Source organism: Mya arenaria, chromosome 9 (assembly GCF_026914265.1).
Source record: "Mya arenaria isolate MELC-2E11 chromosome 9, ASM2691426v1".
NCBI lineage: Eukaryota > Metazoa > Mollusca > Bivalvia > Myida > Myidae > Mya > Mya arenaria.
In genome coordinates this window covers 20082027-20109090 of record NC_069130.1, presented here as the reverse complement: position 1 = coordinate 20109090, position 27064 = coordinate 20082027, and the positions used below count along the sequence as shown (strand labels likewise).

Here is a 27064-nt window from a genome sequence, read left to right as displayed (position 1 = left end):
TCAAGATAGACCTGTAATTGATATGGTCCTCTCTTTTTCAGCCTTTGTGGGTTAGAAGTAAAAGTTCGTGCTGTTTTTATACTTGAATGATACGCTTTCATTTATAATTGAAGAAATTGGTGTAATTATATGTTCCCCATATAGCTAAGGAAATTATGGACTTTTGCCCTCAACTCCAGGTACCTTATTTATATCAAACTTGCCACAGAGACATTAATGTATGATGCAGATCCCAACAGCTGCCCTTGGCTTACTTTAAATAGTTGCCTGTGGCCTCAGCTTGGTAAAATCAGTTTTGATCCTGCAAATGAAAATAATACATTATGGGCTGCTTATCACGTCATGGTACACAATATGATCATGATTTGTCGACGATTATTCAACATTCTATAAAATCTTAAAATCCACTAGGGTTATATAAGGTTATATAAGCCACAGGCAACTATTTAAAAGAAGCCAAGGGCAGCTGTTGGGATCTGAATAATACATTCAAGTATCTGTGATGTATACGAAAATGCATGTGTCCATTCATGTAAGACTGCTGACAAAAAAATATTCACAGATTTTTCTATTTAAATTCAAAAATTGATGTTTTATGCATTTTTCTTAAACCGCATGTAACGCTTTAAGCCAAAAACATTAGTTTTGAACTGAAATATGAAAATCTGCGATCTAATATTTTGTGCAGCATTAATGTGGTTATTGATGTTTTTAACGTCGAATGGCTTTACTGCTTTTTGTTGTCGATTCATTGGGCATATGTGGTTAAATGGCAATTTATCGTTCATATAGAAGTGAATTCCACCACCCTTTTATTTCAAAAAGATCAATACTATTAGACATACATCGAGGCGTAAATACGAAAAGGTTCTAAGTGAACATAACATATAGAAGAACATAAAATATTTTCGCATTCACCCCTCGACATGTAAGTATGAACTTAATAACACCTACTTTGTGCATAAATGTGAGCATTTAAGAAAACAACATGACGTCTTCTGCTGTTATATGCAAATCGTGCGCTACTAAAAAGCGTTCAAATATAAAAAAATATATATTGTAGTGATTTTAGCGTACAGTTATTGTTATCTATATATAAGTTTATAAAGTATGGCTCGACACAGGTCTTATAACATTGCAAAAATACAGGGGCGGATTCATTAACTGAGTTAGAGTTAAAGGGGGTCATATGAGGGTCGGAAACTTTTGATACGTCCCTCCCTCAAAACCGAAATTGATATGGTTTAAAATGTTGGCTAGGGGTTTGATGACTCCGGGTACTACTCCCCAAGATTTTTCTAACAACTCAAGTCCGAAATGGTGCATTTTGGGCTTATTTCGATTCTTTTTTTTCTGCGATATTGATATAAAAAGTAAACTTGAAGGATTTGAAGGGGTGAACCCCTCCTCCCCCCCCCCCGGATCCGCTAGTGCTTAACTTTGTGAAAAAATACGGTGTTCTTCTAAGATTATTAATTATAAAACTTAATACTGTCAGTTTTATGCATTTTTACGTGCACAATACAGCTTTGCTCTTAATGATTATATTCTCTGCTACAAAATGTTCTGCTTCCAACTGGTTTACCATTTGTCTGATCATAATCAAGTAGCCCCTTTCCAATATGGCTGCGCCCATATCCAAACCATGCAATTAAATGTTCTGTTGTTTATCTCTGTAAATTAGCAATAAATATGGATAATTTGGAAAGATTTCGTTCAGAAATTAAGGCCTTAACAAAAGCAGAAGGCCCTAGTAAAAAGAAATTCGAGAAATCTCATGGATTGAAGACGACTTTTCTGTCACCTAAGCTGTCACGAAAACAAAAACGTAAAGAAGACCGTCAGCAGAAAAAGGAGAGAAAAAACGCCTACAGTAGGAGATTACCTGTAAGTCTGTAAAGTAAGGATGGTGATAATATTATAAATAGTTGCACAACTGACGTTTGATTATTCATTATACTGCTGCTAATATTAATGTCAACCTCGGCGGAAATTCAATTAATCATATTTGCTAAAATAATGAGCGATCAGGGTTACTTTTTGTTATTATTTTGACATTATATTATTATATATCTTACACTGGACGAAGGAATATTATGCATCAATGTTGAAAAATAATGACAAAATTGTTCAATATATGTCTGACAGTGATCTAAACTGGATTTAATTTTTCATTAGAGTCGCTATTTTCACCTAAATATATTCTGGTCCAAGAATATCCTTTTATACATGTACACAACCTATCAGATTTGTCCCAGATTTACAGATATCTGGATACTTGCTCATAGATGCCATATTTTTGAAAGGCTCCCCAGGGGATTTTGTCCAGAATTCCAGGGGATTTGGGTCACATACCAGGGGATTTTCATCATTCCCATGTAGCGCTATGGCACGTGTGCCAATTCACCTTGTTTACCCCTTTTTCCAACACTTCAACTATATTTTTATGAGACACTGTCACTGTCTGTGATGGTGGACATCATGAGTCTGCCATAGTAAAAAAAAATCGACAAAAGACTCGAAGACTGCCATTTAGGTGGACTAGTGATCATATCTATGTCAATATCAATTATTTAAAATCTAAAATGAAGAGCCTTGGTTTACAGGACCTTATCACATTATAAGAATTGAAGCCTCGTAGCTTAAAATCAAGAGTGTGTCTAAAATAATGATAAGGGGCGTTTGTACATCATGTGTTAAAGTAGCTCTAATATTACAAAATTGTTTCTCATTTCTGCAATGATTCACTTTAAGCTTGAATTGATTCGATTCCGATATCAAATATGTTGATTCGATTATTTTCTAATTGATTCATGTTTTACTTATTGTTGCTATTCAATATGAAGTTGTTTATCTAAAGGTTGTTAAATCCTTGCAATTATGAAAAACTGGGACAGTGTTTCATCAAGAATTTTTTTTAATCAACAAAACTTTCTGTTTACAAAGTTAAATAAAAACATAAAAACATCACATACTTATAAACGAAACTGTTGATAATATTCAAATGAATAACACTTCATGACATGGTTTTGTTATTCATTAAAATTTTATCAACAGATAGTTTCAATTATAAATGTGAAGTGTTTTTCTGTGTATGTCGAATTTTACGATTTGACGGACTTAAATTTTAACACATCAGTCGAGTGTTTCCTTTCCTAATGCTGCATCATGAGATAAATTGAGCTGCCATACTTTGGATAACTTACGTCATTGAAATAAGTTTTATATGTTGCTTTTTTTTTATCAATCAGTTGCGAGATCCGAAATGTGCCCACACTCTTGATTTTAGTGGTTTAAGAGCATCTTGAAATAAGGGAGACGCCATGTTATGAGGCAAGTAAAAATGAAACGTTATTATTGATCAGATCCCAGATTAATTAACCAATCCCACGGCGCATAACAAATGTGACATGCTTAGAATGCGGATACAATGGGTCATTTAAAACCGTTTTTTTTTATGCATCGGAGCGAATCATTGCACCTCTACTTCTCATAAAATATTTCTCATTTCAATATTGTGTCATCCCTGTTTTTTAGCTCTACTGGCCAAAGGCCAGAAGAGCTTATGCGATGGTAATGTGTTCGTAGTGTGTGCATCTGTGCGTCTGTAAACAATTGCTTGTGAACACGATACAGTCTTCAGTTTTGATTGTATCTCATTGAAACTTGTACAGTATCTAGATATCCATTAGAGCTCGGTTCCTTTCGAAAACCAGCCAGATCCGCCCATGCATGCCTAGATTATGGCCCTTGATAGTATAAAAAAATGCTATTGTGTAAACAATTGGTTGTGAACACGATACAGTCTTCATTTTTGATTGGATCTTGATGAAACTTGTACATTATCTAGATATCCATTAGAGCTCGGTTCCTTTTGAAAACCAGATAGATCCGCCCATGCATGCCTAGATTATGGCCCTTGATAGTATAAAAAAATGCTATTGTGTAAACACTAGCTTGTGAACACGGTACAGTCTTCAGTTTTGATTGTATCTCGATGAAAATTGTACAGTATTTGGATATCCATTAGAGCTCAGTTCCTTTCGAAAACCAGCCAGATCCGCCTATGCATGCCTAGATTATGGCCCTTGATAGTATAAAAAAATGCTATTGTGTAAACAATTGGTTGTGAACACGATACAGTCTTCAGTTTTGATTGTATCTCGATGAAACTTGTACAGTATCTAGATATCCATTAGAGCTCTGTTCCTATCGAAAACCAGACAGATCCGACCATGCATGCCTAGATTATGGGCCTTGAAAGTATAAAAAAATCAGTTCGTCTGTAAACAATTGCTTGTGAACATGATACAGTCTTCAGTTTTGATTGTATCTCGATGAAACTTGAACAGTACCGGGTATTTAGATATCCATTAGAACTTGGTTCCTTTTGAAAACCAACCAGATCTGCCCATGCATGCCTGGATTATGGGTCTTGAAAGTATAAAAAATGCTATTTTAAGCTAAGTCTATTTTTAGCCAAGTCTACATGAGCGAAGTCTTTTTTAACCAAGTTTACATGTAAAGTCACTTGCTTGTGAAGGTTTGTACAAATTATGCACCTGGGGTCATTACTGCCCCCCCCCCCCCCCCCCCCCACGAAGATTGTCAAGGGACCAGTGCGGCAAATGCAAACGACCTTGGCGACGTTGATGGAGGCCAGGGAAGAGTTCTCTTTTCTTTGTAAGGTACGGACTCCCCCCCCCCCCCCCCCCCTTAAATCGGGAAATATTAAAAACCTTTTTGTCTGAAACCACTATGCAAATCCTTGCTATTTTGAACAACGCTTTATTTAGTGGTCCACTACCATGGTTGTTCAAATTATGCCCCTTGGGTCAAAAACTGGCACTGCCCTGGGTGTCACAATTTTCCTAGAGACTTATTTAAGAAATATTTTCAAAATCTTCTTGTTTCAAACCACAAGGCCCATACCTTTGATATTTGTTGTGGAGCATCATATGATGCAATTAAAAACATTTGAAATAATGCCCCTTGGGCAAAAGCTGGCCCCACCCCTTTTGACTTACTTATTAATTTTTAAAGCTACAGTAATGAAATTTTGACCATGTGAACAGTTTTGCAAACAAGCATTAATGTTGTCCTCGGATGTCCTTGACTTTGACCTTTGACCGACTTTATTTTTAAAGCTACAGAAATGAAATTTTGACGATGAGTACAGATTTGAAAGCAAATATTTTTTACCCTCAGATTACCTTTACTTGGCACATACTAAAATAGTTCATGCAACTAATCTGCTTACAACACTTCCTGTCCTCAGATGTTGAACGTGCAGCGTTTTCAGCTAACCCAAACACTAAAAGTGAACTATATATTTGTTGCCTATTACTCAAACGTACATGCTCTGGATTGAAAATGACCACAAGAGCCATGCCAGTAGAGCATAGGCCCTTTTGGGCCTCTTGTTTCACAAACCTTTAAAAACATATAAGAATAAGAAGAACATGTTTTGAATGTGTAATAATTAACCGTACACTAGGTCTTTATAATGCAATAAAATAAATGAAGTGAAATGATTTGAGGGTACATTTTATGGCCTTTTAAAAAGAACTGCATTATTGACAATCTTAAGAACATCTAATTCTGATACTATAAAGTTAAACTTAAATTAAAGAGAAATAATTTTGGAATTGTTATTATTAAGATTAGAATTATAATAAAGTCATTCTTTCAAAAAAAATAATACATTATTGACTAACTTCATGGGCAGTGGACAATTGCCTTAAATGGAGTGCTACTTCAGACATATGATGAAAATTTTTGGCAATGGAAGCAGTTAGCAAGACCTCGAACACAATTTTGTAAGAACATCAGCAGGCTGCAGGCACACAATTATGGCTGTTGGTAGCAGTAACAAGCACCGTGATAGCTCATATTTTGGCAGTAACAACATTGATGGTCACACAGTTTAAGGTGATGAGGCAGTAACCAACTTAAGACTAACTATGAGCAAATAAATATTTGGAGACAATCATGATATGATGATAATTTGATAATTGTTTCATTGAAAAAAAGTTTAAATGAAAACATTCTTAAAATAAATCACGTTTGATTTGTTTAGACATATATCAGGGTTCCAATTTAACTTTGAGGAGCACTCGCAAAATTTTGCCAATGCTTTTTGAGGCAACTCGTAAAATGAAAAATCAACTTGCAATTTTATTATTTTCTTATTTCCTTATTATATTGTCTAATTAAAGTAGATATTTACACCTAAGACATATGATGAATATAAAAAAGTATCAATCTTGAGTGACTCGACTACTAGAACTTGTTGATGGCTTAAATTCTTTTTGGGGGTACAGATGACTCATCGGATGCTGGCCGCTTTTTGATAACAAAGCTGTCCAATAATTTGACATTGTTAACTTTGAGGGGGGTATATTTACCCTCGCCATCAGGTAATACCCATTCGGCAAGCACGCTACAAATTTCATTAACTGATTAAGTCTATAAGTATTAAAAAAATAACATTATAAATTTAGAATAAATAAAAGCAACAGTCAATTGTTACCATGGCCCCCCCAGGTCTGGGGAATAATGGGGACTTTGACTTTCGGTCCAGCCAACCCCGGCTAAAATCCCCGCCCTGCGGGGACGAACAGATGGTAAAATCCCCGCCAAATGCCCCCGCACCCCAGGGACCCTAGTTAAGGTCCATTCCCCACTATATTTAAAGCGAGGACAAAACCACCGCATTCACCAGGCACTGCGGGGCCACCGGAAAGGTAAAAACAAGGCCCATTTTCCTGCTATCCCAGGTATACATGTACCCCCGGACCTTGGAGGTTACAATTGACTGGTGCATAAATGTAGCGTGGATGCTTTGGGCTATAAAATATATCGAAGTCTATTCACTTTGACAGTTGAGCGGATATATTCAAAGGTTGATGGGGTTTACATATAGTGCGGGAAAGCGCTAAATTTAGCCAATGATTGAGCTAGGTGATTACTTCATTTGTATTCACTTTGTATTATGCACGCCTCGGAGCATCCCGGAAAGATTCGAGATAAAACTCGGCTTTTTCCGTATTTGTTCTATTTTTGAAAACTTACTTGAGCGTGACTCCGTTCTGTCTTCTCTTTACTGGTAGTGTAAACATGCCACTTATAGGTTGTTTACACTCGACTATGTAGCGAAGTTAAGTTCATGTTTATTCTACTTTTCTTTTAACATTTTGTGGTCTAGAAAAAGCCACTTGCAGAATTTTGCGAGCTTGAATAAAAGTCACTCACAATTTGCAAATGTCGCTCGCATTTTGCGAGTATGCGAGTCTAGATTCGAACCCTGTATACATCATCTACATTATTTTAACTGTCATTGATTGGTTTTTAATCTCTTTTAATCAATATTATTAGCAACATATGATACGATTCCAAAAACAGCAGCTGACAATTCTCAATACTGGTGCATGTGGGTAAGAACCAGCTGCCCGAATAGTTCAGTAACAGGGCATGTAGCTACTGTCAAATGATTGATCTGTCAAATAAACAGACACTTTTCCCGCCATATTGTTAATCCACTTGAACAGTTATTTTACATATGTTGTTTTGAATATTGACTGAATCCTCTAATATAATTTATTTATCTGTTTTGACAGATTCCTACTAAAGAGGATATCGAAAAAGCAAAGGAGGACAAGTTGATGGCAGAAAAATTAGAAAAAAAGAAAAAGAAGTTGAAAGCAATGAAGAAGAAAAGCAAAAAGAGACTGGCAAGAAAGAAAAAAGAGGTAACTATCCTTGAAGACATGTGAATTCTGCTATAATGACTGCTGCTCTATCAGTAGCATCTTATATATAGATATATATTACATGACTGTACAAAGTTTAAAAAATGTTACTACTGATTGGAAATATTTATAACAGACTGTAATGTTAACATTGAAACTAACAGTTTATTATTTAATAGGGGAGGTGCATTATATAGGGATGAAAACAATTTAAACCAAGTTTTGAATTGTTGGGTGTTGTTTTTGAAGTATGTTATTTACCCTATTGAAATAAAGGAATAATTTCAGTTTGTATTTGTTAATTAAAATTTGAATTGTTTTGCATTCTGTTCAGTGGTTCACCATTTCAAGCATTTTGATTGGTTGAATGGCAATGGCTAGCTAGTAGAAGCAGAATACAGTGGATAGGATGTGGGATGACAAGTGGTTTGATAGTCTATTTCAAGCATTTTGATTGGTTGACAGGCACAAGAGGCGGAGCAGGAGGAGAAGAAGGTGGAGACGATGTGGGATGACAAGGAAATCAAGGATCTAGAGAAGAAACTTGGACTCAACAAGCGGAAAAAGAAGGACACATTGCCCCAGTCATTCATGAATGATGGATTGGATTGTATCTTTTATTTAGCAAACCAAGGACAAGTTAAAAGATCATATACAGGGGGGCAATTGATAATTTAGAAAACAACTCTTAATTGCAAAGATAAAATAAGATACAATGATTCAGACACAAGTCTATTTTTTGTCTTTTTGACAAATGTGCAAGTAACAAATGTGTTTATCAAGCGTTGAAGGAAAGTTGAAAGAAATCTTAATGTGTGTTTTCTTAACTAATCTTCATAGATATTTTGGACGTTGTTGATCCACAAAAACTGCAATCTCTGGCAGAATACAATCAACTGGAAGGTATGGCTGTGGGGGTTTCAGGGGAAAGGGTAATAACCATGATGCTGGCTGTCATTCAACCACTTAATTGACCACTAAAGGGATTACAATTCATAGATAAAAGATAGCATTTTAATTCAGTGGTCTACTCCAACCAGCTCTGACATACAAACTCCCACAAGTTACCTGGTGGAGCCAGGCTCCCATTTGCATCATTTAAATTATATAGTCGTCTTTTTTGGGAAAAATTGGCTCTTAAAATCTGGTTAGAGAGAAGAATTTAGTGAAAAAACTTCAAGCATTTAATTCATGCAATTATTTAACCTTAAAAAAATTAGTATAATCGTCTTTCTCTTAGATACATTGTGTACATATTAAAGGGCTTAATGCTTGAAAATGCTCCAATGCACCTTCTCGCAGCAATGGCCAAATATTGATCTGGGTACAGAATCGCTGGTGCAATAAATGTAGTCATATTTAAGAGAACAAGGCATGTATAAGAAATTTTATTTTATGTACGTGCCTAAAGGGGAAACAAGGCAATGTGCAATGCCATACTATAATTGCAGGTCAGGATAAAATCAAATATTTCATTTCAGGGGACAGTGACAATGAGTTTGCTGGTTTGCAAGAGGATAGTGAATCTGATGAGGCTGAACACATGGACATGGAACAGTTCTACAGTGATGATGACCATGGTGATGATGTAGATGATGGTAATGATCATGATAGTGATGGTGATAATGATGTTCAAGTGTTCAGTGATACAGTTGACAAAAGTATACAAGACATTAAAAGTAAATCTAAGAAAGAGCTCACTCAGGAATTAGATATTGGTGAAAACATTGATAAGATACAAAAGAGTGCTATTGGTGGTAAAGAAGTGGCAGCTGATAAGAAAGAGAAGTGGGAAGAACTGGCAGAGAAAATTAAAGAGATAACAGCTAAAAAGCTGAAAGAAAAGAAGGGAAAGAAGGACAAGAAAGTCAGATTTGAGGAGTTAGGTGATGGTAGTGGTGATGATGCTGATGCAGTTGAGGAAATGGAAGATGACTCTGAGTTTGAGAATACTTTTGAATCTGATGATGACAGTATAAATGAGGGTGAAGAGATAGAAGATGATTTGGATGCTGAAGATGATGAAGTTGATATGGCTCACATTGGTATGATAAAAGGTACCAAGAGAGAGCTGGAAGATTCAGATTCTGAAGGTGACAATTTAGCTATTGACTTAGAATATGGGCCTGAAGGTGACAATGAGGCAGATACAAATGAAGAAAACAATGAACTGAAAGAGGACATTTATGGTCGCTTAAAGGACTCCAGTGGTAAAATAGTTCGTGACAACAAACCGGCGGGAGGAGAGGGGGCATATGTGCCGCCTGGCAAGAGGTTACAGATGGCTCGGGGCATGGATGAGAAGAGAAAACTGAAATTAGAGAAGCTGCATAAACAGCTGAAGGGAATGGTCAACAGGTAATGATCGGTGACAGTTCAATGAATTGGTCAACATGTAATGATCAGTGGTCAACAGGTAATGATTGGTGATCAACAGGTAATGATTGGTGATCAACAGGTAATGATCAGTGATGGTCAACATGTAATGATCAGTGATCAACAGGTAATGATCGGTGACAGTGGTCAGCAGGTAATGATCGGTGGTCAACAGGTAATGATCGGTGACAGTTTAATGAATTGGTCAACATGTTATGATCAGTGGTCAACATGTAATGATCAGTGGTCAACAGGTAATGATCAGTGGTCACCAGGTAATGATCGGTGACAGTGATCAACAGGTAGTGATCAGTGGTCAACAGGTAATGATCGGTGATGGTCAACAGGTAATGATGGATGACATTGGTCAGCAAGAAATGATCAGTGGTCAACAGATAATGATCGGTGAGTGGTCAACAGGTAATGATCAGCGACAGCGTTCAACAGGTAATGACCGGTGACAGTGAAATGAATTATATTGTTTTTTGTAAAGATATGTATTACGCTACATTGTCTATTTTAGATTTTGAAAAGAATTTGCATTGGCATTTAAAAAACATGATATTACAACCATTAGGTTTTTTCTTTCATAACACTAGATGTATGTATGTATATAATGTAACCTTGATGTCATATTGCAATACTGATTTACCTTTAAACTTTTGACCGAAAAAGGAATAAAATCGTAAAATTTTGGTGAAGAATGTGTCTTGAGATTAAAAGAATTGCGACTACATTCATTGCCATTTAATACAACATTTTATGAAACACTTTAAATTGTCAATGGGTCGCATTATAGCTTTTCGTAATCTTTTTTAAATGGTAACTCATGTAACAGTACCAGTATGTATTGATGATGCCGTACCAAATAAACTGGTGAAAACATTTATTTCTACTAGTGCTTGTAGGTTAAAGCATGTTTCTCCTTCCCTAGGGTGAGTGAAGCAAACATGCAGCCAATCAGCAGCCAGATAGAGGAGCTGTATCTGGGCAACAGCCGGGCAGATGTAAGCGATACACTGGTGGAGTTTGTGAGGTCATCGTGTGTAACTGTGGCGCTGACCCCAGACAGACTTTCTATGGAGCTGATGATGCTGGTCGCCATATTGCATGGAAATGTCGGCTCGGAAGTTGGTAAGGAGGAATTTTGAATCACTTTCATTACCTTGAGATTTAAGGTCATTGTAGTAATGTGAAATAAACTTTAGGTTAATCTATGTACAGTGATGATTGTCGAGAATAAATGTGTGAAAAGCTTATGAAATCTTAAGTTATTACAGTCAGACATATAAAATGAATTAGGTTTTTAACATAGATAAGTTCAGGTACATTTTGTTAAAGCTTGTTGTCATGTTTGTTGGCACAAAATGAAAAACAAAACAAATGCTGGCCACAAATAAGAAATCAGGTTAGTTAAAAACTAGCCCACCTGTAAGTATGAAATATGCATATAATATTGCAAGCCTCATCACTCTTAAGTTATACACCTGGGTCATCTTCTTTGAATAGGAATGGGAAGTGGGTTGGGCTAAATATGAATGAGAAATGAGTTGTGATAGATATGAATAAGAAGTGGGTTGAGCTAGATATGAATGAGAAGAGGGTTGAGCTAGATATGGTAAAGAAGTGAGTTGACCTTGATAGGAATAAGGAGTGGGTTGAGCTAGAAATGATAGAGAAGTGGGTTGAGCTAAAAATGATAAAGAAGTAGGTTGAGCTAGATATGAATAAGAAGTGAGTTGAGCTAGATATGAATGTGAAGTGAGTTGAGCTAGATATGAATAAGAAGTGGGTTGAGCTACATGTAGATATGAATGAGAACGGGTTGAGCTTGCACTGCTGTTGTTTTAAAATAATTCAATCTGATTTATTTCTCCTTTCACAGGAGCAGCTTTTCTTCAAGAACTGGTGAAGGTCTTTAACAGTCTTTCTATGGAGGTGAATTATGGGGCGGGTAAACAGATGGACAATGTTATGGTGTTGCTGGCTCACCTCTACAACTTCAAGGTAGGTATCTTAACAACCAGTGGGCTTTGATCTACAGTACTTGCATTATACAATGTTTGACAGTCTTTTATGGAGTTGAATGATGGGACTGGGAAACAGTCAATGTTATGGTGATGCTGGCTCACCTCTACAACTTAAATGCAGATCTATTACCAACCAGTAGGCACTGGTTTTCAGGATTTACATTGTATATTGTTTGACAGTCTTTCTATGGAGGTGAAATATTGGGCGGGTAAACATACAGATTGTTTCAATGGCGTAATTAGTTGATCCCTACAACTTCAATTACATATACATGTAGTTGTCAACAAACAGTAAGTAATAGATAAGGAAACAGAAGACAATGTTGCCAAGCTTCTGTGTTATTTCTACAACTTCAAGGTAGGCAATAGAGATAAAAAAAAATGTAATTAATAAAAATAAAGAGGAAAAACCAAAAAAGTGAAAGGGATCTTCTGCGGGTTAATCTTATTAATATGCATTTTGTATAACTATTTTACCAACCATGTACACTACCAACAACACCATTTTTGTCTAAAGTGCGTCTCCTTTGCACCAGAGAATGCATCGTCGCAGTTAATTATGCGGATATATTCCATGGTAGCTGAGGCGGTGGTGCTCATAATCACCGCATTCATCTTCTGCTACTGCGTAAGACTTTCAAAAACATGCATACAGCATTGTCACGATGCGGCTTATTGTGATATGCAAGTATTTTAATTGGTATCGTTGGTACAGATTGTACTGTGCTCGCAGAAAGACTTTCAACCAATTGCGAGGGTAAACAATTTAATTCCACAAACTTGATAACTAGGTCGCTGGAATATTGAGTGTTTGTAAAAACATTTTTGGAAATAAGTTAATTAATACTAAAATATACCTCCGAGAGGGCTTTCACAGCTTTAGAAAGTGTTTGCACCAGTAGCTCTGTTCGTTTGTCACACCTCTTTGTTGGATGAGCAGAGGTTATTGAACGTATTTGGAAGTGTTTAAATAATAAACAAAATAGTTTTAATTTAAAAAGACATACCAATTTGCCAAGTGTTTTATTAAATGTGATTTGTTATGTTTGTTACTTTTGGAAAATCATGATTGAAAGTGACTTGGGTTGAACATGCATTCACAGCGCATGATTGAAGGCCTTCTTGCCTCATTTTAGTGTTGAAAAATCCCCTAATCGTCTCGGGTCAAGTTTGTAAGAGTTTAATAAAACTGACTAGAATTATATTAATAGGACAGGAACAAAGAAAAAGCCTTCAGAAAATAGACGGCTACCTTAATTACTGTTGATTAACACTTCGCAAAGCTGCATATAGCATTGACTCAAGGCTGCGAAAGGCGGGGGAAATTATAGAAATGAACGTGTTGGGTGATATGCTTATATGGCGGGGTATAGTGAAAATTAGATTAGAGAGATAATGTCTGTGGTAAGGAAAAATGGCCGCGATGTGCAAAATATGCAACAAATGTGTGGTTGGTAGTGTTAGTATATCAATTGTTTCAGCTTAGATAATCAGACAATTCATTGCTCATACACAGGTTGTAGACAGTGTGTTGATATTCAACCTGCTGGACAGATTGACTGAGAGCTTCCAAGAAAAAGACATTGAACTCATCCTGCTGTTGTTAAAACGTGAGTATTTTTCTTTATCCTACTGTTTGCAAATTAACTTAGCATTTGAAGGTTTTGAAGCATTGAGAAATATCCGTTTTTGCTCTGCAAAAATACACCATGTGAATTTCAAATCATGGGGAACATCTATAGCTCGACACATCAAAGAACCAAAAGCTGGTGTCAGCGGTTTGGCATATTCTTTTACGTATCATGTAAATTTAGCTACTGAAGTGGCTGGCTCATATACATCAACCAGCCAATGAAATTGTAGCCGTATTAGGCTCCCAAAAAAGCATGGTAACTAATGACACTCTGAAGGGTTGAAATAAACTGTCCAAAACCACTGTTGTTGCCACCCAGCAAATGACTTTCTCTCTGGAGATATCGCAATTTAACTAACATTTGTCTTGTAGATGTTGGTTTCACTCTCCGAAAAGACAGCCCAAGTGAGCTCAAGGATTTCATTGTGAAGGTACAGGCCAAGGCAAGTGGCGAGGAGGGGGGAAAACTAGCCGACCAATCAAGAGTCAGGTATACATTTAGCAGTAACCCGGATTGGGCAGTGTTATATCTGAATGTTGTGTAGCAGAACATTTCTTATATATTGTCTTATCAACAACTTTGTCAGCAACCATGAAACTGTTCCTTACTCCGCTTCATTAGTAGAGAAATTGACTGACAAAATCTCGTTTTCATGAATATATATGAGGTTGAGGAGAAAACTCTTCTTCCAATGAATTGCATGTTACAATTTTACACTCTTCAAAACCAAAAAAAAATGATGTTGTACATGTGTTTTGTTACGTTATATAGAATAGAACGCACAACTTAATTTCATTGGCTTTTATTCCTGATTTCCCCATTCGATACCAATTCCCATTTGGCGCCAATAAAACTGCCTCATTTATTATTCGAGACTATGAAATTTTCCTAGCTAAATGTCTTAAGCCATTATAGAACTCAATGTAGCAGAGCGTAAAATTTTAGCGAGGCTATCTGACGAACAGTTAAGGAGAAATCAAGATGAAACTACATGTAGTTATGACAGTTTCCTGTCAGGTTGGTCATGGATAGACACTAAATTTTTGTTTGTTTCTTGTTGGGAGTTTCAAAGAAAAATGTGTGATTTACATGTTTCATTGTCTTGTGATTGTTCTTGTGGCAGGGGAATTGTAGGTGTCCCCAGGGCAATAACATCAGCCATAAATAAAAAAACGTTCTAGATATCTCAATGAAACTGAGTCTGTTTGATATGTTGGCCTAGCTGATTGTGGTCATATTTTCCCGGTCTTGACTACTGAATTACATTGAAATAAATTCACTAAATCAAAATGAAGTCTTTAACATCTTGAACCTACTTCAATCAGAATTTCCCTAGGTTAATATAAAGATTAATCTTGGCAAATCAGAAAAAAACAGCTTCAAGATAAACCAAATCTGAAACCTAAGTAATAACTTCCAATAAACTTTAAATTGCGTGACTTTACATATTACAAATGGCAACAATTTTTTTTTAATTTGATTATTTTACTTATGTGTTGACTGTTGATACGGGCAAGTTTAACTATGTAGCATAACAATGAAAATATGTTTCCAGTTTACAACTAGGACCATATATGCCAACCATTTAAATGTATTATTTATATGAAGGTTCATGTTGGAAGTAATTATGGCTATCCGGAACAACAACATGAGAAAAATCCCAAATTACGACCCCGATCATCTTGACCATCTACGTAAACTCATCAAAACATACATCAGAGGTAAGATTGATTGGTATCTGTATGAACTATTGATTGGTATCTGTATGAACTATTGATTGGTATCTGTATGAACTATTGATTGGTATCTGTATGAACTATTGATTGGTATCTGTATGAACTATTGATTGGTATCTGTATGAACTATTGATTGGTATCTGTATGAACTATTGATTGGTATCTGTATGAACTATTGATTGGTATCTGTATGGACTATTGATTGGTATTTGAACGGACTATCGACTGGTATCTTAATGAACTATTGATTGGAATCGGAATGGCCTATTGAATGGTATCTGTATGAACTATTGATCGGTTTTGGGAGGAACTATCGACTGGTATCTTTATGAACTATTGATTGATAGCTTTAAAATCCATGGCTTTGTTGGAACTTAAAGAATATTTTTGTGAAAGAAAATGATACCATTTGATTGTCCACTATGGGTGTGATTGGTGCTCCTTTTTCACTTTTTCCAGCTTACACACCTGTGAGTTAAGTTGGTGTGTGTAAATCTGGATCAAGGTTATCCTATGTTTGATTGCCAGGGGTGTCTTTTTATAATCAGCTCTTTGTTAAGTTTTGAATTACTTCATGCTGCCTTAACAAGTACCTTTCAAAATGGGTCTAATATCATAAGCTTATATTAATATTTTGTATTAATGTGTATATTACAGGTGGCCATTTTGGAGACAATCAGCTGCATGTTTCTGTAAATGATCTATTGAATGCAGAGCAGAAAGGAAAATGGTGGCTGGTAGGGTCTTCCTGGGATGGCAAAGATTCTAAACATGCGGAGAATGGTAGGTATTGGTTTGTCTCTAGATGATTTACTGAACATAGAAAAAATGAGTTGGTTGGTGAGAAATTGAGTGTAGTGGCTATTGAACACTGAGCATAGTTAGTTTGCCTGCAGATGATCTGCTGAACATCGAGTATGGTTAGTGTGTCTGTAGATGAACCACTGAACACAGAGCATGTTTTGTCTGTAGATGATATACTGAAACTGGGACATGTTAAGTGTGTCTGTAGATGAACCACTGAACACAGAGCATGTTTTGTCTGTAGATGATATACTGAAACTGGGACATGTTAAGTGTGTCTGTAGATGAACCACTGAACACAGAGCATGTTTTGTCTGTAGATGATATACTGACACTGGGACATGTTAAGTGTGTCTGTAGATGAACCACTAAACACAGAGCATGGTTTTTCTGTAGATGAACCATTGAACACAGAACATGGTTTGTCTGTAGATGAACCACTGAACACAGAACATGGTTTGTATGTAGATGAACCACTAAACACAGAGCATGGTTTGTCTTTAGATGAACCACTATACGCAGAGCATGGTTTGTCTGTAGATGAACCACTGAACATAGAACATGGTTTGTATGTAGATGAACCACTGAACATAGAACATTGTTTGTCTGTAGATGAACCACTGAACATAGAACATGGTTTGTATATAGATGAACCACTAAACACAGAGCATGGTTTGTCTGTAGATGATATACTGAAACTGGGACATGTTAAGTATGTCTATAAATGAGCAACTGAGAACAGAGCATGGTAAGTGTGTCTGTTGATGAACTGAACACAGAACATGGTTTGTCTGTAGATGAATCACTGAACACAGAACATGGTTTGTCTGTAGATGAACCACTGAACACAGAACATGGTTTGTCTGTAGATGAACCACTAAATACAGAGCATGGTTTGTCTGTAGATGAACCACTAAACACAGAGCATGGTTTGTCTGTAGATGAACCACTGAACACAGAACATGGTTTGTCTGTAGATGAACCACTGAACATAGAACATGGTTTGTATGTAGATGAACCACTAAACACAGAGCATGGTTTGTCTGTAGATGAACCACTAAACACAGAGCATGGTTTGTCTGTAGATGAACCACTGAACATAGAACATGGTTTGTATGTAGATGAACCACTGAACATAGAACATTGTTTGTCTGTAGATGAACCACTGAACATAGAACATGGTTTGTATGTAGATGAACCACTAAACACAGAGCATGGTTTGTCTGTAGATGAACCATTGAACATAGAACATGGTAAGTATGTCTGTTGATGAACCCATGAATACAAGTCATGGTTTACTGACCATGAAGCTGAAAGGAAAATGGTGACTGTTTGGATCTTTCTGGGTTGGCAAGGATTCAAAATATTTATTATATTTACCTGAATCTAAATTTGGTAGAATTCAGTGATTTGAGTAAAATTAATTATTTTCTTGTGTTTTAAAATTATTGAAATGATAAATTCAGCATTATTTATTGGGGAGTTTTCAGGAAAGTTTATATATGTCTGCAAGTCTACAACCTTATGAAGATTACTGCACTTTGGTCCACTCTAATTTTGGAACATTGTCAATGTTTATACGGCAATTACAAGTCAGATAGAAACACTCTTGAACTTTAATAATCAACATTGGCCTCTCTTTTTCAGGGGATTCAAAAAGTAGTTCCAGTCTTGGTAACATGGAAGTTTCCAACAAGCTTCAGCAATTGGCACGGAAACAGCGTATGAATACAGAGTTGAGGAGGAATATTTTTTACATCATCATGACCAGTGAGGTAAGAATGTCTTGTATTAGTTTGTTCTGGTTACTTTTAGCTTGATTGTGACAAAAGCTCAGAGGTAACAGAAACCAGATTTAGTCTGTTTCCAGGGGTTGGTGGGGATCAAACCCACAACCTCTTTTGTGAGAGGCGTTCACCTTTATCACTTATGGCTATTCCATTTAAACATATAATCCCCGGGGAGAAGGCACTTTTTAATTATACCACCCCCCTACAGAAGCAATTTTACCCTTTTGGGGTCCAAATCAGTGAAAAAAGACACCCACCCATATACTATTGAAATAATTGCCTTCCCCCTGTAGGTTGTATGTTTTACTGGAATAGCCCTTAACCATTCTCACTCTCTTTTTTATTTAAGTACAGTGAAAACTCACTAAACCGGACAAGGTCCGGACTGGGCAAAATTTCCGGTTTAGTGAGGATTTCGGTTTAGTGAGGATTTGATGTACGGAGTAAGTTTACTCAAAATATTAACTGAGTTAACCTTTAAAGGGAGGTTGGAAATTGGAATAAAATAAAACACATAAAGATAACATTTATTTTACATCAACGATGGTTCAAGTAACTTGAAATAATGCATAGAGTATACATGTATATTCATTTATATATCAATGTACATTACAGATACAGTTTATACAGTTTTAGACGGAGGTTGAGACATGATTAAAGCACATGCAAAAGTGATAAACATAATTCTGCGTTTTTATTATCATCTTTTTTTCCGATTCTAAAAAAATAAAACATCTCGCGTAATTTAATGCTTGTTAAGTATGTTTGATAGTTTAATTAACGCACCGCTCTAATTTGATTCACTCATAGATGTCTTTAGATAAAACAACGCTCCAAAATGATCACTTAATAACCGTTTCTAGTTCTTTATTTACCGCGCGGCAGTCAATCCACAGCGCAATCATCATTATCGATTATCGAGTTATCACAACATCAAAGGTGCAATATTTAACGACGCATCGGCTGTCAAAACAAAGTGACAAAGTGACACGCGATTCGCGAATTCCTAATACACAAAATCATTTTGACATGTTTGAACAAATATATGTCCGGTTTTGCGAGGTAAAATTACGTTGACAACTAACAAATTTTCTCGATTTTTTGTCCGGTATCCGGAATTCCGAGGTTCCGGTATTGTGGGGATTATTTTACATTGAAAATAGAATGGGAAAATCGGGACTCTGAAAAAAGTCCGGTATCCCGAGGATTCCGGTTTTGTGGAGATCCGGTTTAGTGAGGTTCCACTGTAATACATTTGAACTGTTTTGAACTTCTAGCAACAGTGTCTGAGTTATCGAAAGCTGTGTGACACAGCCTGGTGAAATTGGAGAGGGACTGATGGTAAAAAATGCTAAATCAACAAAAGACAAAGAGCATTAGAATAGTTTGGCTTGGTCATGTACATGTATATACACAGGGATAGTCCGCTAGCTAAATGTGTTTATGAAGTTCTTCCATCAGGGCCTGAAGTCTGGAAGGCAACAGGGGTTAGTGTCGGTTATTAACAATTACTAAACCATTTAACCTATCAATGATTATATTGATATTGCACACACAGGACTACATAGATGCCTTTGAGAAGCTGCTACGTCAAGGCCTTAAATCCAGTCAACAACAGGAGATGGTGTTGGTCATCCTCAGCTGCTGTATGCAGGAGAAGCAGTATAACCCATTTTACGCCTACCTGGCTCAGAAGTTCTGTGAATACCATAGGACCTACCAGGTAATTAGCCCATTCTAGGTGTATCAGCCCAAAAGTCCTTTGCATGTCCTATGACCTACCAGGTAATTAGCCCATTCTAGGTGTATCAGCCAAAAAGTCCTTTGCATGTCCTAGGACCTACCAGGTAATTAGCCCATTCTAGGTGTATCAGCCCAAAAGTCCTTTGCATGTCCTAGAACCTGCCTGGTAATATAGCCTATTCTAGGTGTACCAGCCCAAAGGTCCTTTGAATGTCATAGGACCTACCAGGTAATTAGCCCATTCTAGGTGTACCAGCCCAAAGGTCCTTTGAATGTCCTAGAACCTGCCTGGTAATGTAGCCTATTCTAGGTGCATCAGCCCAAAGGTCCTTTGAATGTCCTAGGACCTACCAGGTAATTAGCCCATTCTAGGTGTATCAGCCCAAAAGTCCTTTGAATGTCCTAGGACCTACCAGGTAATTAGCCCATTCTAGGTGTACCAGCCCAAAAGTCCTTTGCATGTCCTAGAACCTGCCTGGTAATATAGCCTATTCTAGGTGTATCAGCCCAAAAGTCCTTTGAATGTCTTAGAACCTGCCTGGTAATATAGCTTATTCTAGGTGTACCAGCCCAAAAGTCCCTTGCATGTCCTAGAACCTGCCTGGTAATATAGCCTATTCTAGGTGTACCAGCCCAAAGGTCCTTTGAATGTCCTAGAACCTGCCTGGTAATATAGCCTATTCTTGGTGTACTAGCCCAAAGGTCCTTTGAATGTCCTAGAACCTGCCTGGTGATATAGCCTATTCTAGGTGTACCAGCCCAAAAGTCCTTTGAATGTCCTAGAACCTGCCTGGTAATATAGCCTATTCTAGGTGTACCAGCCCAAAGGTCCTTTGAATGTCCTAGAACCTGCCTGGTAATATAGCCTATTCTAGGTGTACCAGCCCAAAAGTCCTTTGAATGTCTTAGAACCTGCCTGGTAATATAGCCTATTCTAGGTGTACCAGCCCAAAAGTCCTTTGAATGTCCTAGAACCTGCCTGGTAATGTAGCCTATTCTAGGTGTATCAGCCCAAAGGTCCTTTGAATGTCATAGGACCTACCAGGTAATTAGCCCATTCTAGGTGTACCAGCCCAAAAGTCCTTTGCATGTCCTAGAACCTGCCTGGTGATATAGCCTATTCTAGTTGTACCAGCCCAAAAGTCCTTTGCATGTCCTAGAACCTGCCTGGTAATATAGCCTATTCTAGTTGTACCAGCCCAAAGGTCCTTTGAATGTCCTAGAACCTGCCTGGTAATATAGCCTATTCTAGGTGTATCAGCCCAAAGGTCCTTTGAATGTCCTAGGACCTGCCTGGTAATATAGCCTATTCTAGGTGTACCAGCCCAAATGTCCTTTGCATGTCCTAGAACCTGCCTGGTAATATAGCCTATTTTAGGTGTACCAGCCCAAAAGTCGTTTGCATGTCCTAGAACCTGCCTGGTAATATAGCCTATTCTAGGTGTACCAGCCCAAAAGTCGTTTGCATGTCCTAGAACCTGCCTGGTAATATAGCCTATTCTAGGTGTACCAGCCCAAAGGTCCTTTGAATGTCCTAGGACCTGCCTGGTAATATAGCCTATTCTAGGTGTACCAGCCCAAAGGTCCTTTGAATGTCCTAGGACCTGCCTGGTAATATAGCCTATTCTAGGTGTACCAGCCCAAAGGTCCTTTGAATGTCCTAGGACCTGCCTGGTAATATAGCCTATTCTTGGTGTACCAGCCCAAAGGTCCTTTGAATGTCCTAGAACCTGCCTGGTAATATAGCCTATCCTAGGTGTACCAGCCCAAAGGTCCTTTGAATGTCCTAGGACCTGCCTGGTAATATAGCCTATTCTAAGTGTACCAGCCCAAAAGTCCTTTGAATGTCCTAGGACCTGCCTGGTAATATAGCTTATTCTAGGTGTACCAGCCCAAAGGTCCTTTGAATGTCCTAGAACCTGCCTGGTAATATAGCTTATTCTAGGTGTACCAGCCCAAAAGTCCTTTGAATGTCCTAGGACCTGCCTGGTAATATAGCTTATTCTAGGTGTACCAGCCCAAAAGTCCTTTTAATGTCCTAGGACATGCCAGGTAATATAGCTCATTCTAGGCCAGAATTTATGTAAATAAAAAAAGAAACAAGTACAGTTGAACACCATTAATCTGAAGTCGTAGGGACCCAACAAATTACTTCGGATTAACAGTGTTTCGGATTAATAATTTTCCGCAAATGACAGCATTCGTGAATCATAGATAATGTGAAATACTAAGTCGTGAAAATTGCACTGTCAGTTACACATTACCAATACGATACACTCCGCTTGAGTTTATCTTTCGTATATAAAAATATTTGTTGATTTATTGTTGAATAATTGACAAGTAATTCGTTATTATACTTCTTTATTAAAACAACATAAAAGGCACATGTATGCATTTGAAACATAGCACAGTTTATAAAAAGTTTGTAACATACACGTGATCAATGTCATTCTTTAACAAGCGCTAATTGTGCTCCATTGTCACCTCAAGCCGATGCCCGAGTGCATTCAAAGTAAGGTGTGAAAAACAATGACAGGGTCAGGTTCGAATTAAGAATTGATAAATAGGTGTGAAATACCAAATCGGGACCATAATTTTTACTTCGGAATAGCGATTATTTGGGAATAGCGATTTCGGATTAAAGACCAAATATAAAGTTAAACAAAGAAGGAGTAAAATTGGGACCGAAAAATTAATTCTTAATAGCGATAATTTCGGATAAACGGTGTTCGGAATAGTGGTGTTCAATTGTAATATAACCCATTCTACACCTGTCTTGCTCAGAAGTTCCGTGAATAGGGCCTAATGGGTAATTGAGCCCATTTTAGGTGTACCAGCCCAAAGTCTTTTGAATGTCCTAGGACATGCCAGGTAATATAGCCGTTTCTAGGTGTATCTGGCTCTGAAGTTCTTTGAATATTATAGGACCTACTTTGTTATATAGCCCATTCTAGGCCTACATAGATCTGAAGTCCTGTAGATATCCTAGGACATCCCAGGTAATAAATTACAACCCATTAGAGACCTACCTAGCTTCGGAGTTTAAACACTTAAAGCCCAATAGCTTAAAAACATCAAGGCTGACAGTTTAAAGTATTGGAAATTATCTATATTTATTGTTTTTAGAATACAGTTCATTTACTGTAAATGAACAAATTAAATAAATGGTGAATTAAGAACATGTTTACTTATCTAACCACCCGCTATTTCAGATGGGTTTCCAGTTCAGCCTGTGGGACCAGTTTAAGGTGCTTGGAAGCCTCTTGGACAGAAGCCGGGACCAACTTGCAAAACTCCTGGCTCATCTGGTGTCCACTGGGGCACTGTCTCTATCAGTATTTAAAGTAGGTGTCTCCCTATCTTCTGTTATATTTTGTGTAATATATCAGTGTATGTTTAATGGCTCTTCGAGAGAAGTTTTATCTTGCTCAACTATTCACTCATTGGGTGTCTGGTGGTTTCAGTATTAAAGATATTCATTACTGCATATATAAACTATGTTTGCTTTTTAATTGTTAAGGGCTATTCCAGTAAAACATATAATCCGGGGGGGAGGCAATTATTTAAATAGTATAAGGATGGGTGCTTTTTTTGCTAATTTGGATCCTGAAAGGGTATATTTGCTTCTGTAGGAGGATGGTATTTTTTAAAAGTGCCTTTCCCCAGGCGGTTATGTGTTTAAATGGAATAGCCCTAAGTCAATTTCCATGACTATCTATTGAATTTGAGCTGTTTATTCTAAAACATACACTGTGTGTTGAATGGTTTTGTTTATATCTTTAAGAGTCACCAATTTTTGTGTTGAAATGCAAGGCAACAGACACTTCAGTCCCAATTTTATATGTGATCTACCAGTAGTCAACATTTCTTTATCCTAAATATTCATTGTTGGTTTATTTATGTTAAATGTATATCCTCATGGGGTTTTGAGCCAAAGTCAAAAACTCAATTTGTCACGAAAATGACTGTACAATCTACTACTATAAAACCAACTTGTTATCTTCAGACTGTCCAGTTTGGGACCCTGGACAAAGCCATGGTGAGGTTCATGAAACATTTCATGACAGAACTACTTCTGGAACACCCTGATGACAACGTGAAAGAAGTGTTCACAAGGATCGCGCACATTGACAAACTGAAGCCACTGCATGAGGGCTTAAAGCTGTTTCTGAAGCATTTCTTGGTGAAAGGGAAGAAGTCAGAGCCCAAGAGCCCCATGTTGATAGAGAGGGTGGAAATGGTGGAGAGGATATTGACCCGGGGGAAGGGCCATGTGTTATTGTGATTGTGGGAAATGTATTGTTTAAGATTCTTGTTAATTGGTCTATTTTATTTCCAAAAGAAGTCAAGATATTGCCACACCTTTGTCTTGTGAGTCAGTTGTCAGGTCTTGCCAAATTGATTTACGGTAGTCTGACATTGTCTGTTAAGAGTTATCTGGCTTGGAGGTTTTTGGGGTTTTCAAACAAACAAAACACAAACGCTATTCAACAATCAAAATAAAGCTTTGAAAACTGCATTTATGAAGCTTATATACGAAAAATGGAATTATTTTATTGTTCAAGGTTTACATTTTAAACTCAAGACAAAATTAATGGAACTTTCATGACATTTGCCTGGTTGGTAGGTTTTGAAATTGGAACCACTATGCTAACCATATAAAGAAACTGGAATTTCCTCGTGCTGTTCATGTTGGCCACAAGCCCATATCTAGAAGGTCCTGGAAAACATTTATACAAATCTTGACCCGTATACTCAGAATGAAATTGATATTTTGTACTTGTGTATAAAGGCCTATACATGTAGTTCATGATAGAATACTTGCTCAACTGAAAAACAGATCATCATTGGCATACTCTAGTTGTGCTCTTGCCATAGACTGCTGTACCAGTACAGTTCTGATACTGCAATTCATACAATGTAGCCTTCAAATAAAGTTTTAACGTTGTTAATGCTAATTGTTAGGTCCTCCTTTAATAGGAGCAAAGGAACTGAAAAATATCCTATTATGCAGTAATTTTGTTAAATATCACATATAAATAAGTCACATATTGAATTGAAAATGTTTTACAAATTCAAACTACAGTTACCTTGTCCATGTGACCAGTCAAACAATTTTTTAGAGTAAATGATATTAAATTCTATGAAAACAAATGATCATAACATATGATTGTTTATAGGAGGGTCCCAGTATGTATAAGCAAGGATAGATGTCCATGGCACACCTAATTTAAGAATGCCATCAATGTCAGTTTATCTTATTGTGTTAAAAATTGTGCCTAGTAAGAAATGATATTAAGCCATTGAAGAGTCAATACTAAATAGATACATGGCATTTTACAAATATGTGTTCAGTCTCGTAGACAAGTAAATTAATGAGATTTTAAGTGTTTTATTTGAATTAATTTTACAAGTAAATCACTGATTTTGTGTCATTTTGTCAAAGTGTCTGCACTGGTTTCACGTTCAATTTGGCAGCTAGTTCATTCTGAAAAGAAAAATGAATAAAATGTATTGCGTGCACATTATATTAATTCATTTTGGTAAAACACTCGAATGTGTACCAGAATGTTTTATCATTTTTCGCATCATATGTAACTTAGATTTATGAACTAAATGTTGCAATTAGAAATAAAATAAACCCATATGTGTAATATTATGTCACTTATTTTTGAAAAAAAAAAACAGTTGCACATAAGTTAGGAAAATGTGGGACTGACAGTAATATGTACATGTTTGTCAATTGGCAGACCAAATCTTGTCTGTAAAATAACTTGAAACGGCTTAACCTAATACTATGAAACTTCAGTGGTAGGTTGCCCCCGACCAGTAGATGACTCCTAAATTGCTTTTGAGGTCAAAGGTAAACATTCTCATGAAACGCACACTAACTTGAGAATATTTTGACCTAGGACCATCAAACTTCAGTGGAAGCTTGACCAGCTATGGCCTAGGACCATCGAACTTTAGTGGTAGATTGACCAGCTGTTGGTCTTGGACCATCAAACTTTAGTGGTTGATTGACCAGCTGTTGACCTAGGACCATCAAACTTTAGTGGTAGCTTGACCAGCTATTGGCCTAGTAACATCAAACTTCAGTGGTAGATTGACCAGTTGTTGGCCTAAGACCATCAAACTTCAGTGGTAGATTGACCAGCTATTGGCCTAGGACCATCAAACTTAAGAGGTAGATAGACCAGCTAATGGCCTATGACAATCGTACTTCAGTGGTAGATTAACCAGTTGTTGGCCTACAACCAAATAACTTCAGTGGTAGGATGACCCAACTGTTGACCTAGGACCATCAAAGTTCAGTGGTGGATTTACCAGCTGTTGACATAGGGCCATCAACTTCAGTGGTAGATTGACCAGCTGTTGGCCTAGGACCATCAAACTTCAGTGGTAGATTGACCAGCTGTTGGCCTAGGACCATCAAACTTCAGAGGTAGATTGACCATTAATGGCCTAGGACCATCAAACTTCAGTTGTTGGCCTAGGACCAAATAACTTCAGTGGTAGGTTGACCTAGGACCATCAAACTTCAGTGGTAGATTTACCAGCTGTTGACATAGGACCATCAACTTCAGTGGTATATTGACCAGCTGTTGGCCTAGAACCATCAAACTTCAATGGTAAATTGACTAGCTAATGGCCTAGGACCATCAAACTTCAGTGGTAGATTGACCAGCTGTTGGCCTAGGACCATCAAACTTCAGTGGTAGATTGACCAGCTGTTGGCCTAGGACCATCGAGCTTCCATGGTAGATAGACTGACCAGCTTATAAGCCCTATTGGTTTTGAGATTGGTCGTTCAAAGTCAGTCAATATTTTTATGAAAAAATGAAAGCATTGTCTTCACTTTCACAAAGTTCAACCATTAATTATCAATGCATTTTTAGCTCACCAGAGAACAAAGTGCTCAAGGTGAGCTATTGTGATCGGTCTTTGTCCGGCGTCCGACCGTCCGTCCGTCAACAAATGCTTAAAAAACATTTCCTCTAAAACTACCTGGCCAAATTCAATGAAACTTCACAGGAAACTTCCTCATGTGACCCTCTACAAAAATGCAACAAGGGGTCACGATTGATCAACAACAACAACAACAACAAAATGGCCGACTTCATGTTTTGCTTTAAAAAACATCTGCTCTGAAACTACCTGTCTAAATTCAATGAAACTTTACAGGAAGCATCCTTGGGT

The 27064-nt window shown here is 37.2% G+C and overlaps 1 protein-coding gene across 1 annotated transcript; it reads left to right on the top strand.

Annotated features, from left to right (window-relative positions):
* Window positions 1–1631: 1631 nt before the first annotated feature.
* On the top strand, window positions 1632–25518 carry LOC128203068 (nucleolar MIF4G domain-containing protein 1-like). The gene is made up of 15 exons (XM_052904327.1): window positions 1632–1887; window positions 7620–7751; window positions 8217–8361; window positions 8592–8654; window positions 9233–10109; window positions 11062–11261; window positions 12013–12134; window positions 13674–13767; window positions 14163–14280; window positions 15400–15512; window positions 16185–16310; window positions 17979–18106; window positions 19680–19844; window positions 23077–23208; window positions 23871–25518. The coding sequence occupies exons 1-15, from the start codon at window positions 1693–1695 to the stop codon at window positions 24147–24149; spliced, it is 2889 nt and encodes a 962-aa protein (XP_052760287.1). The 5' UTR covers window positions 1632–1692; the 3' UTR covers window positions 24150–25518.
* Window positions 25519–27064: the final 1546 nt, after the last annotated feature.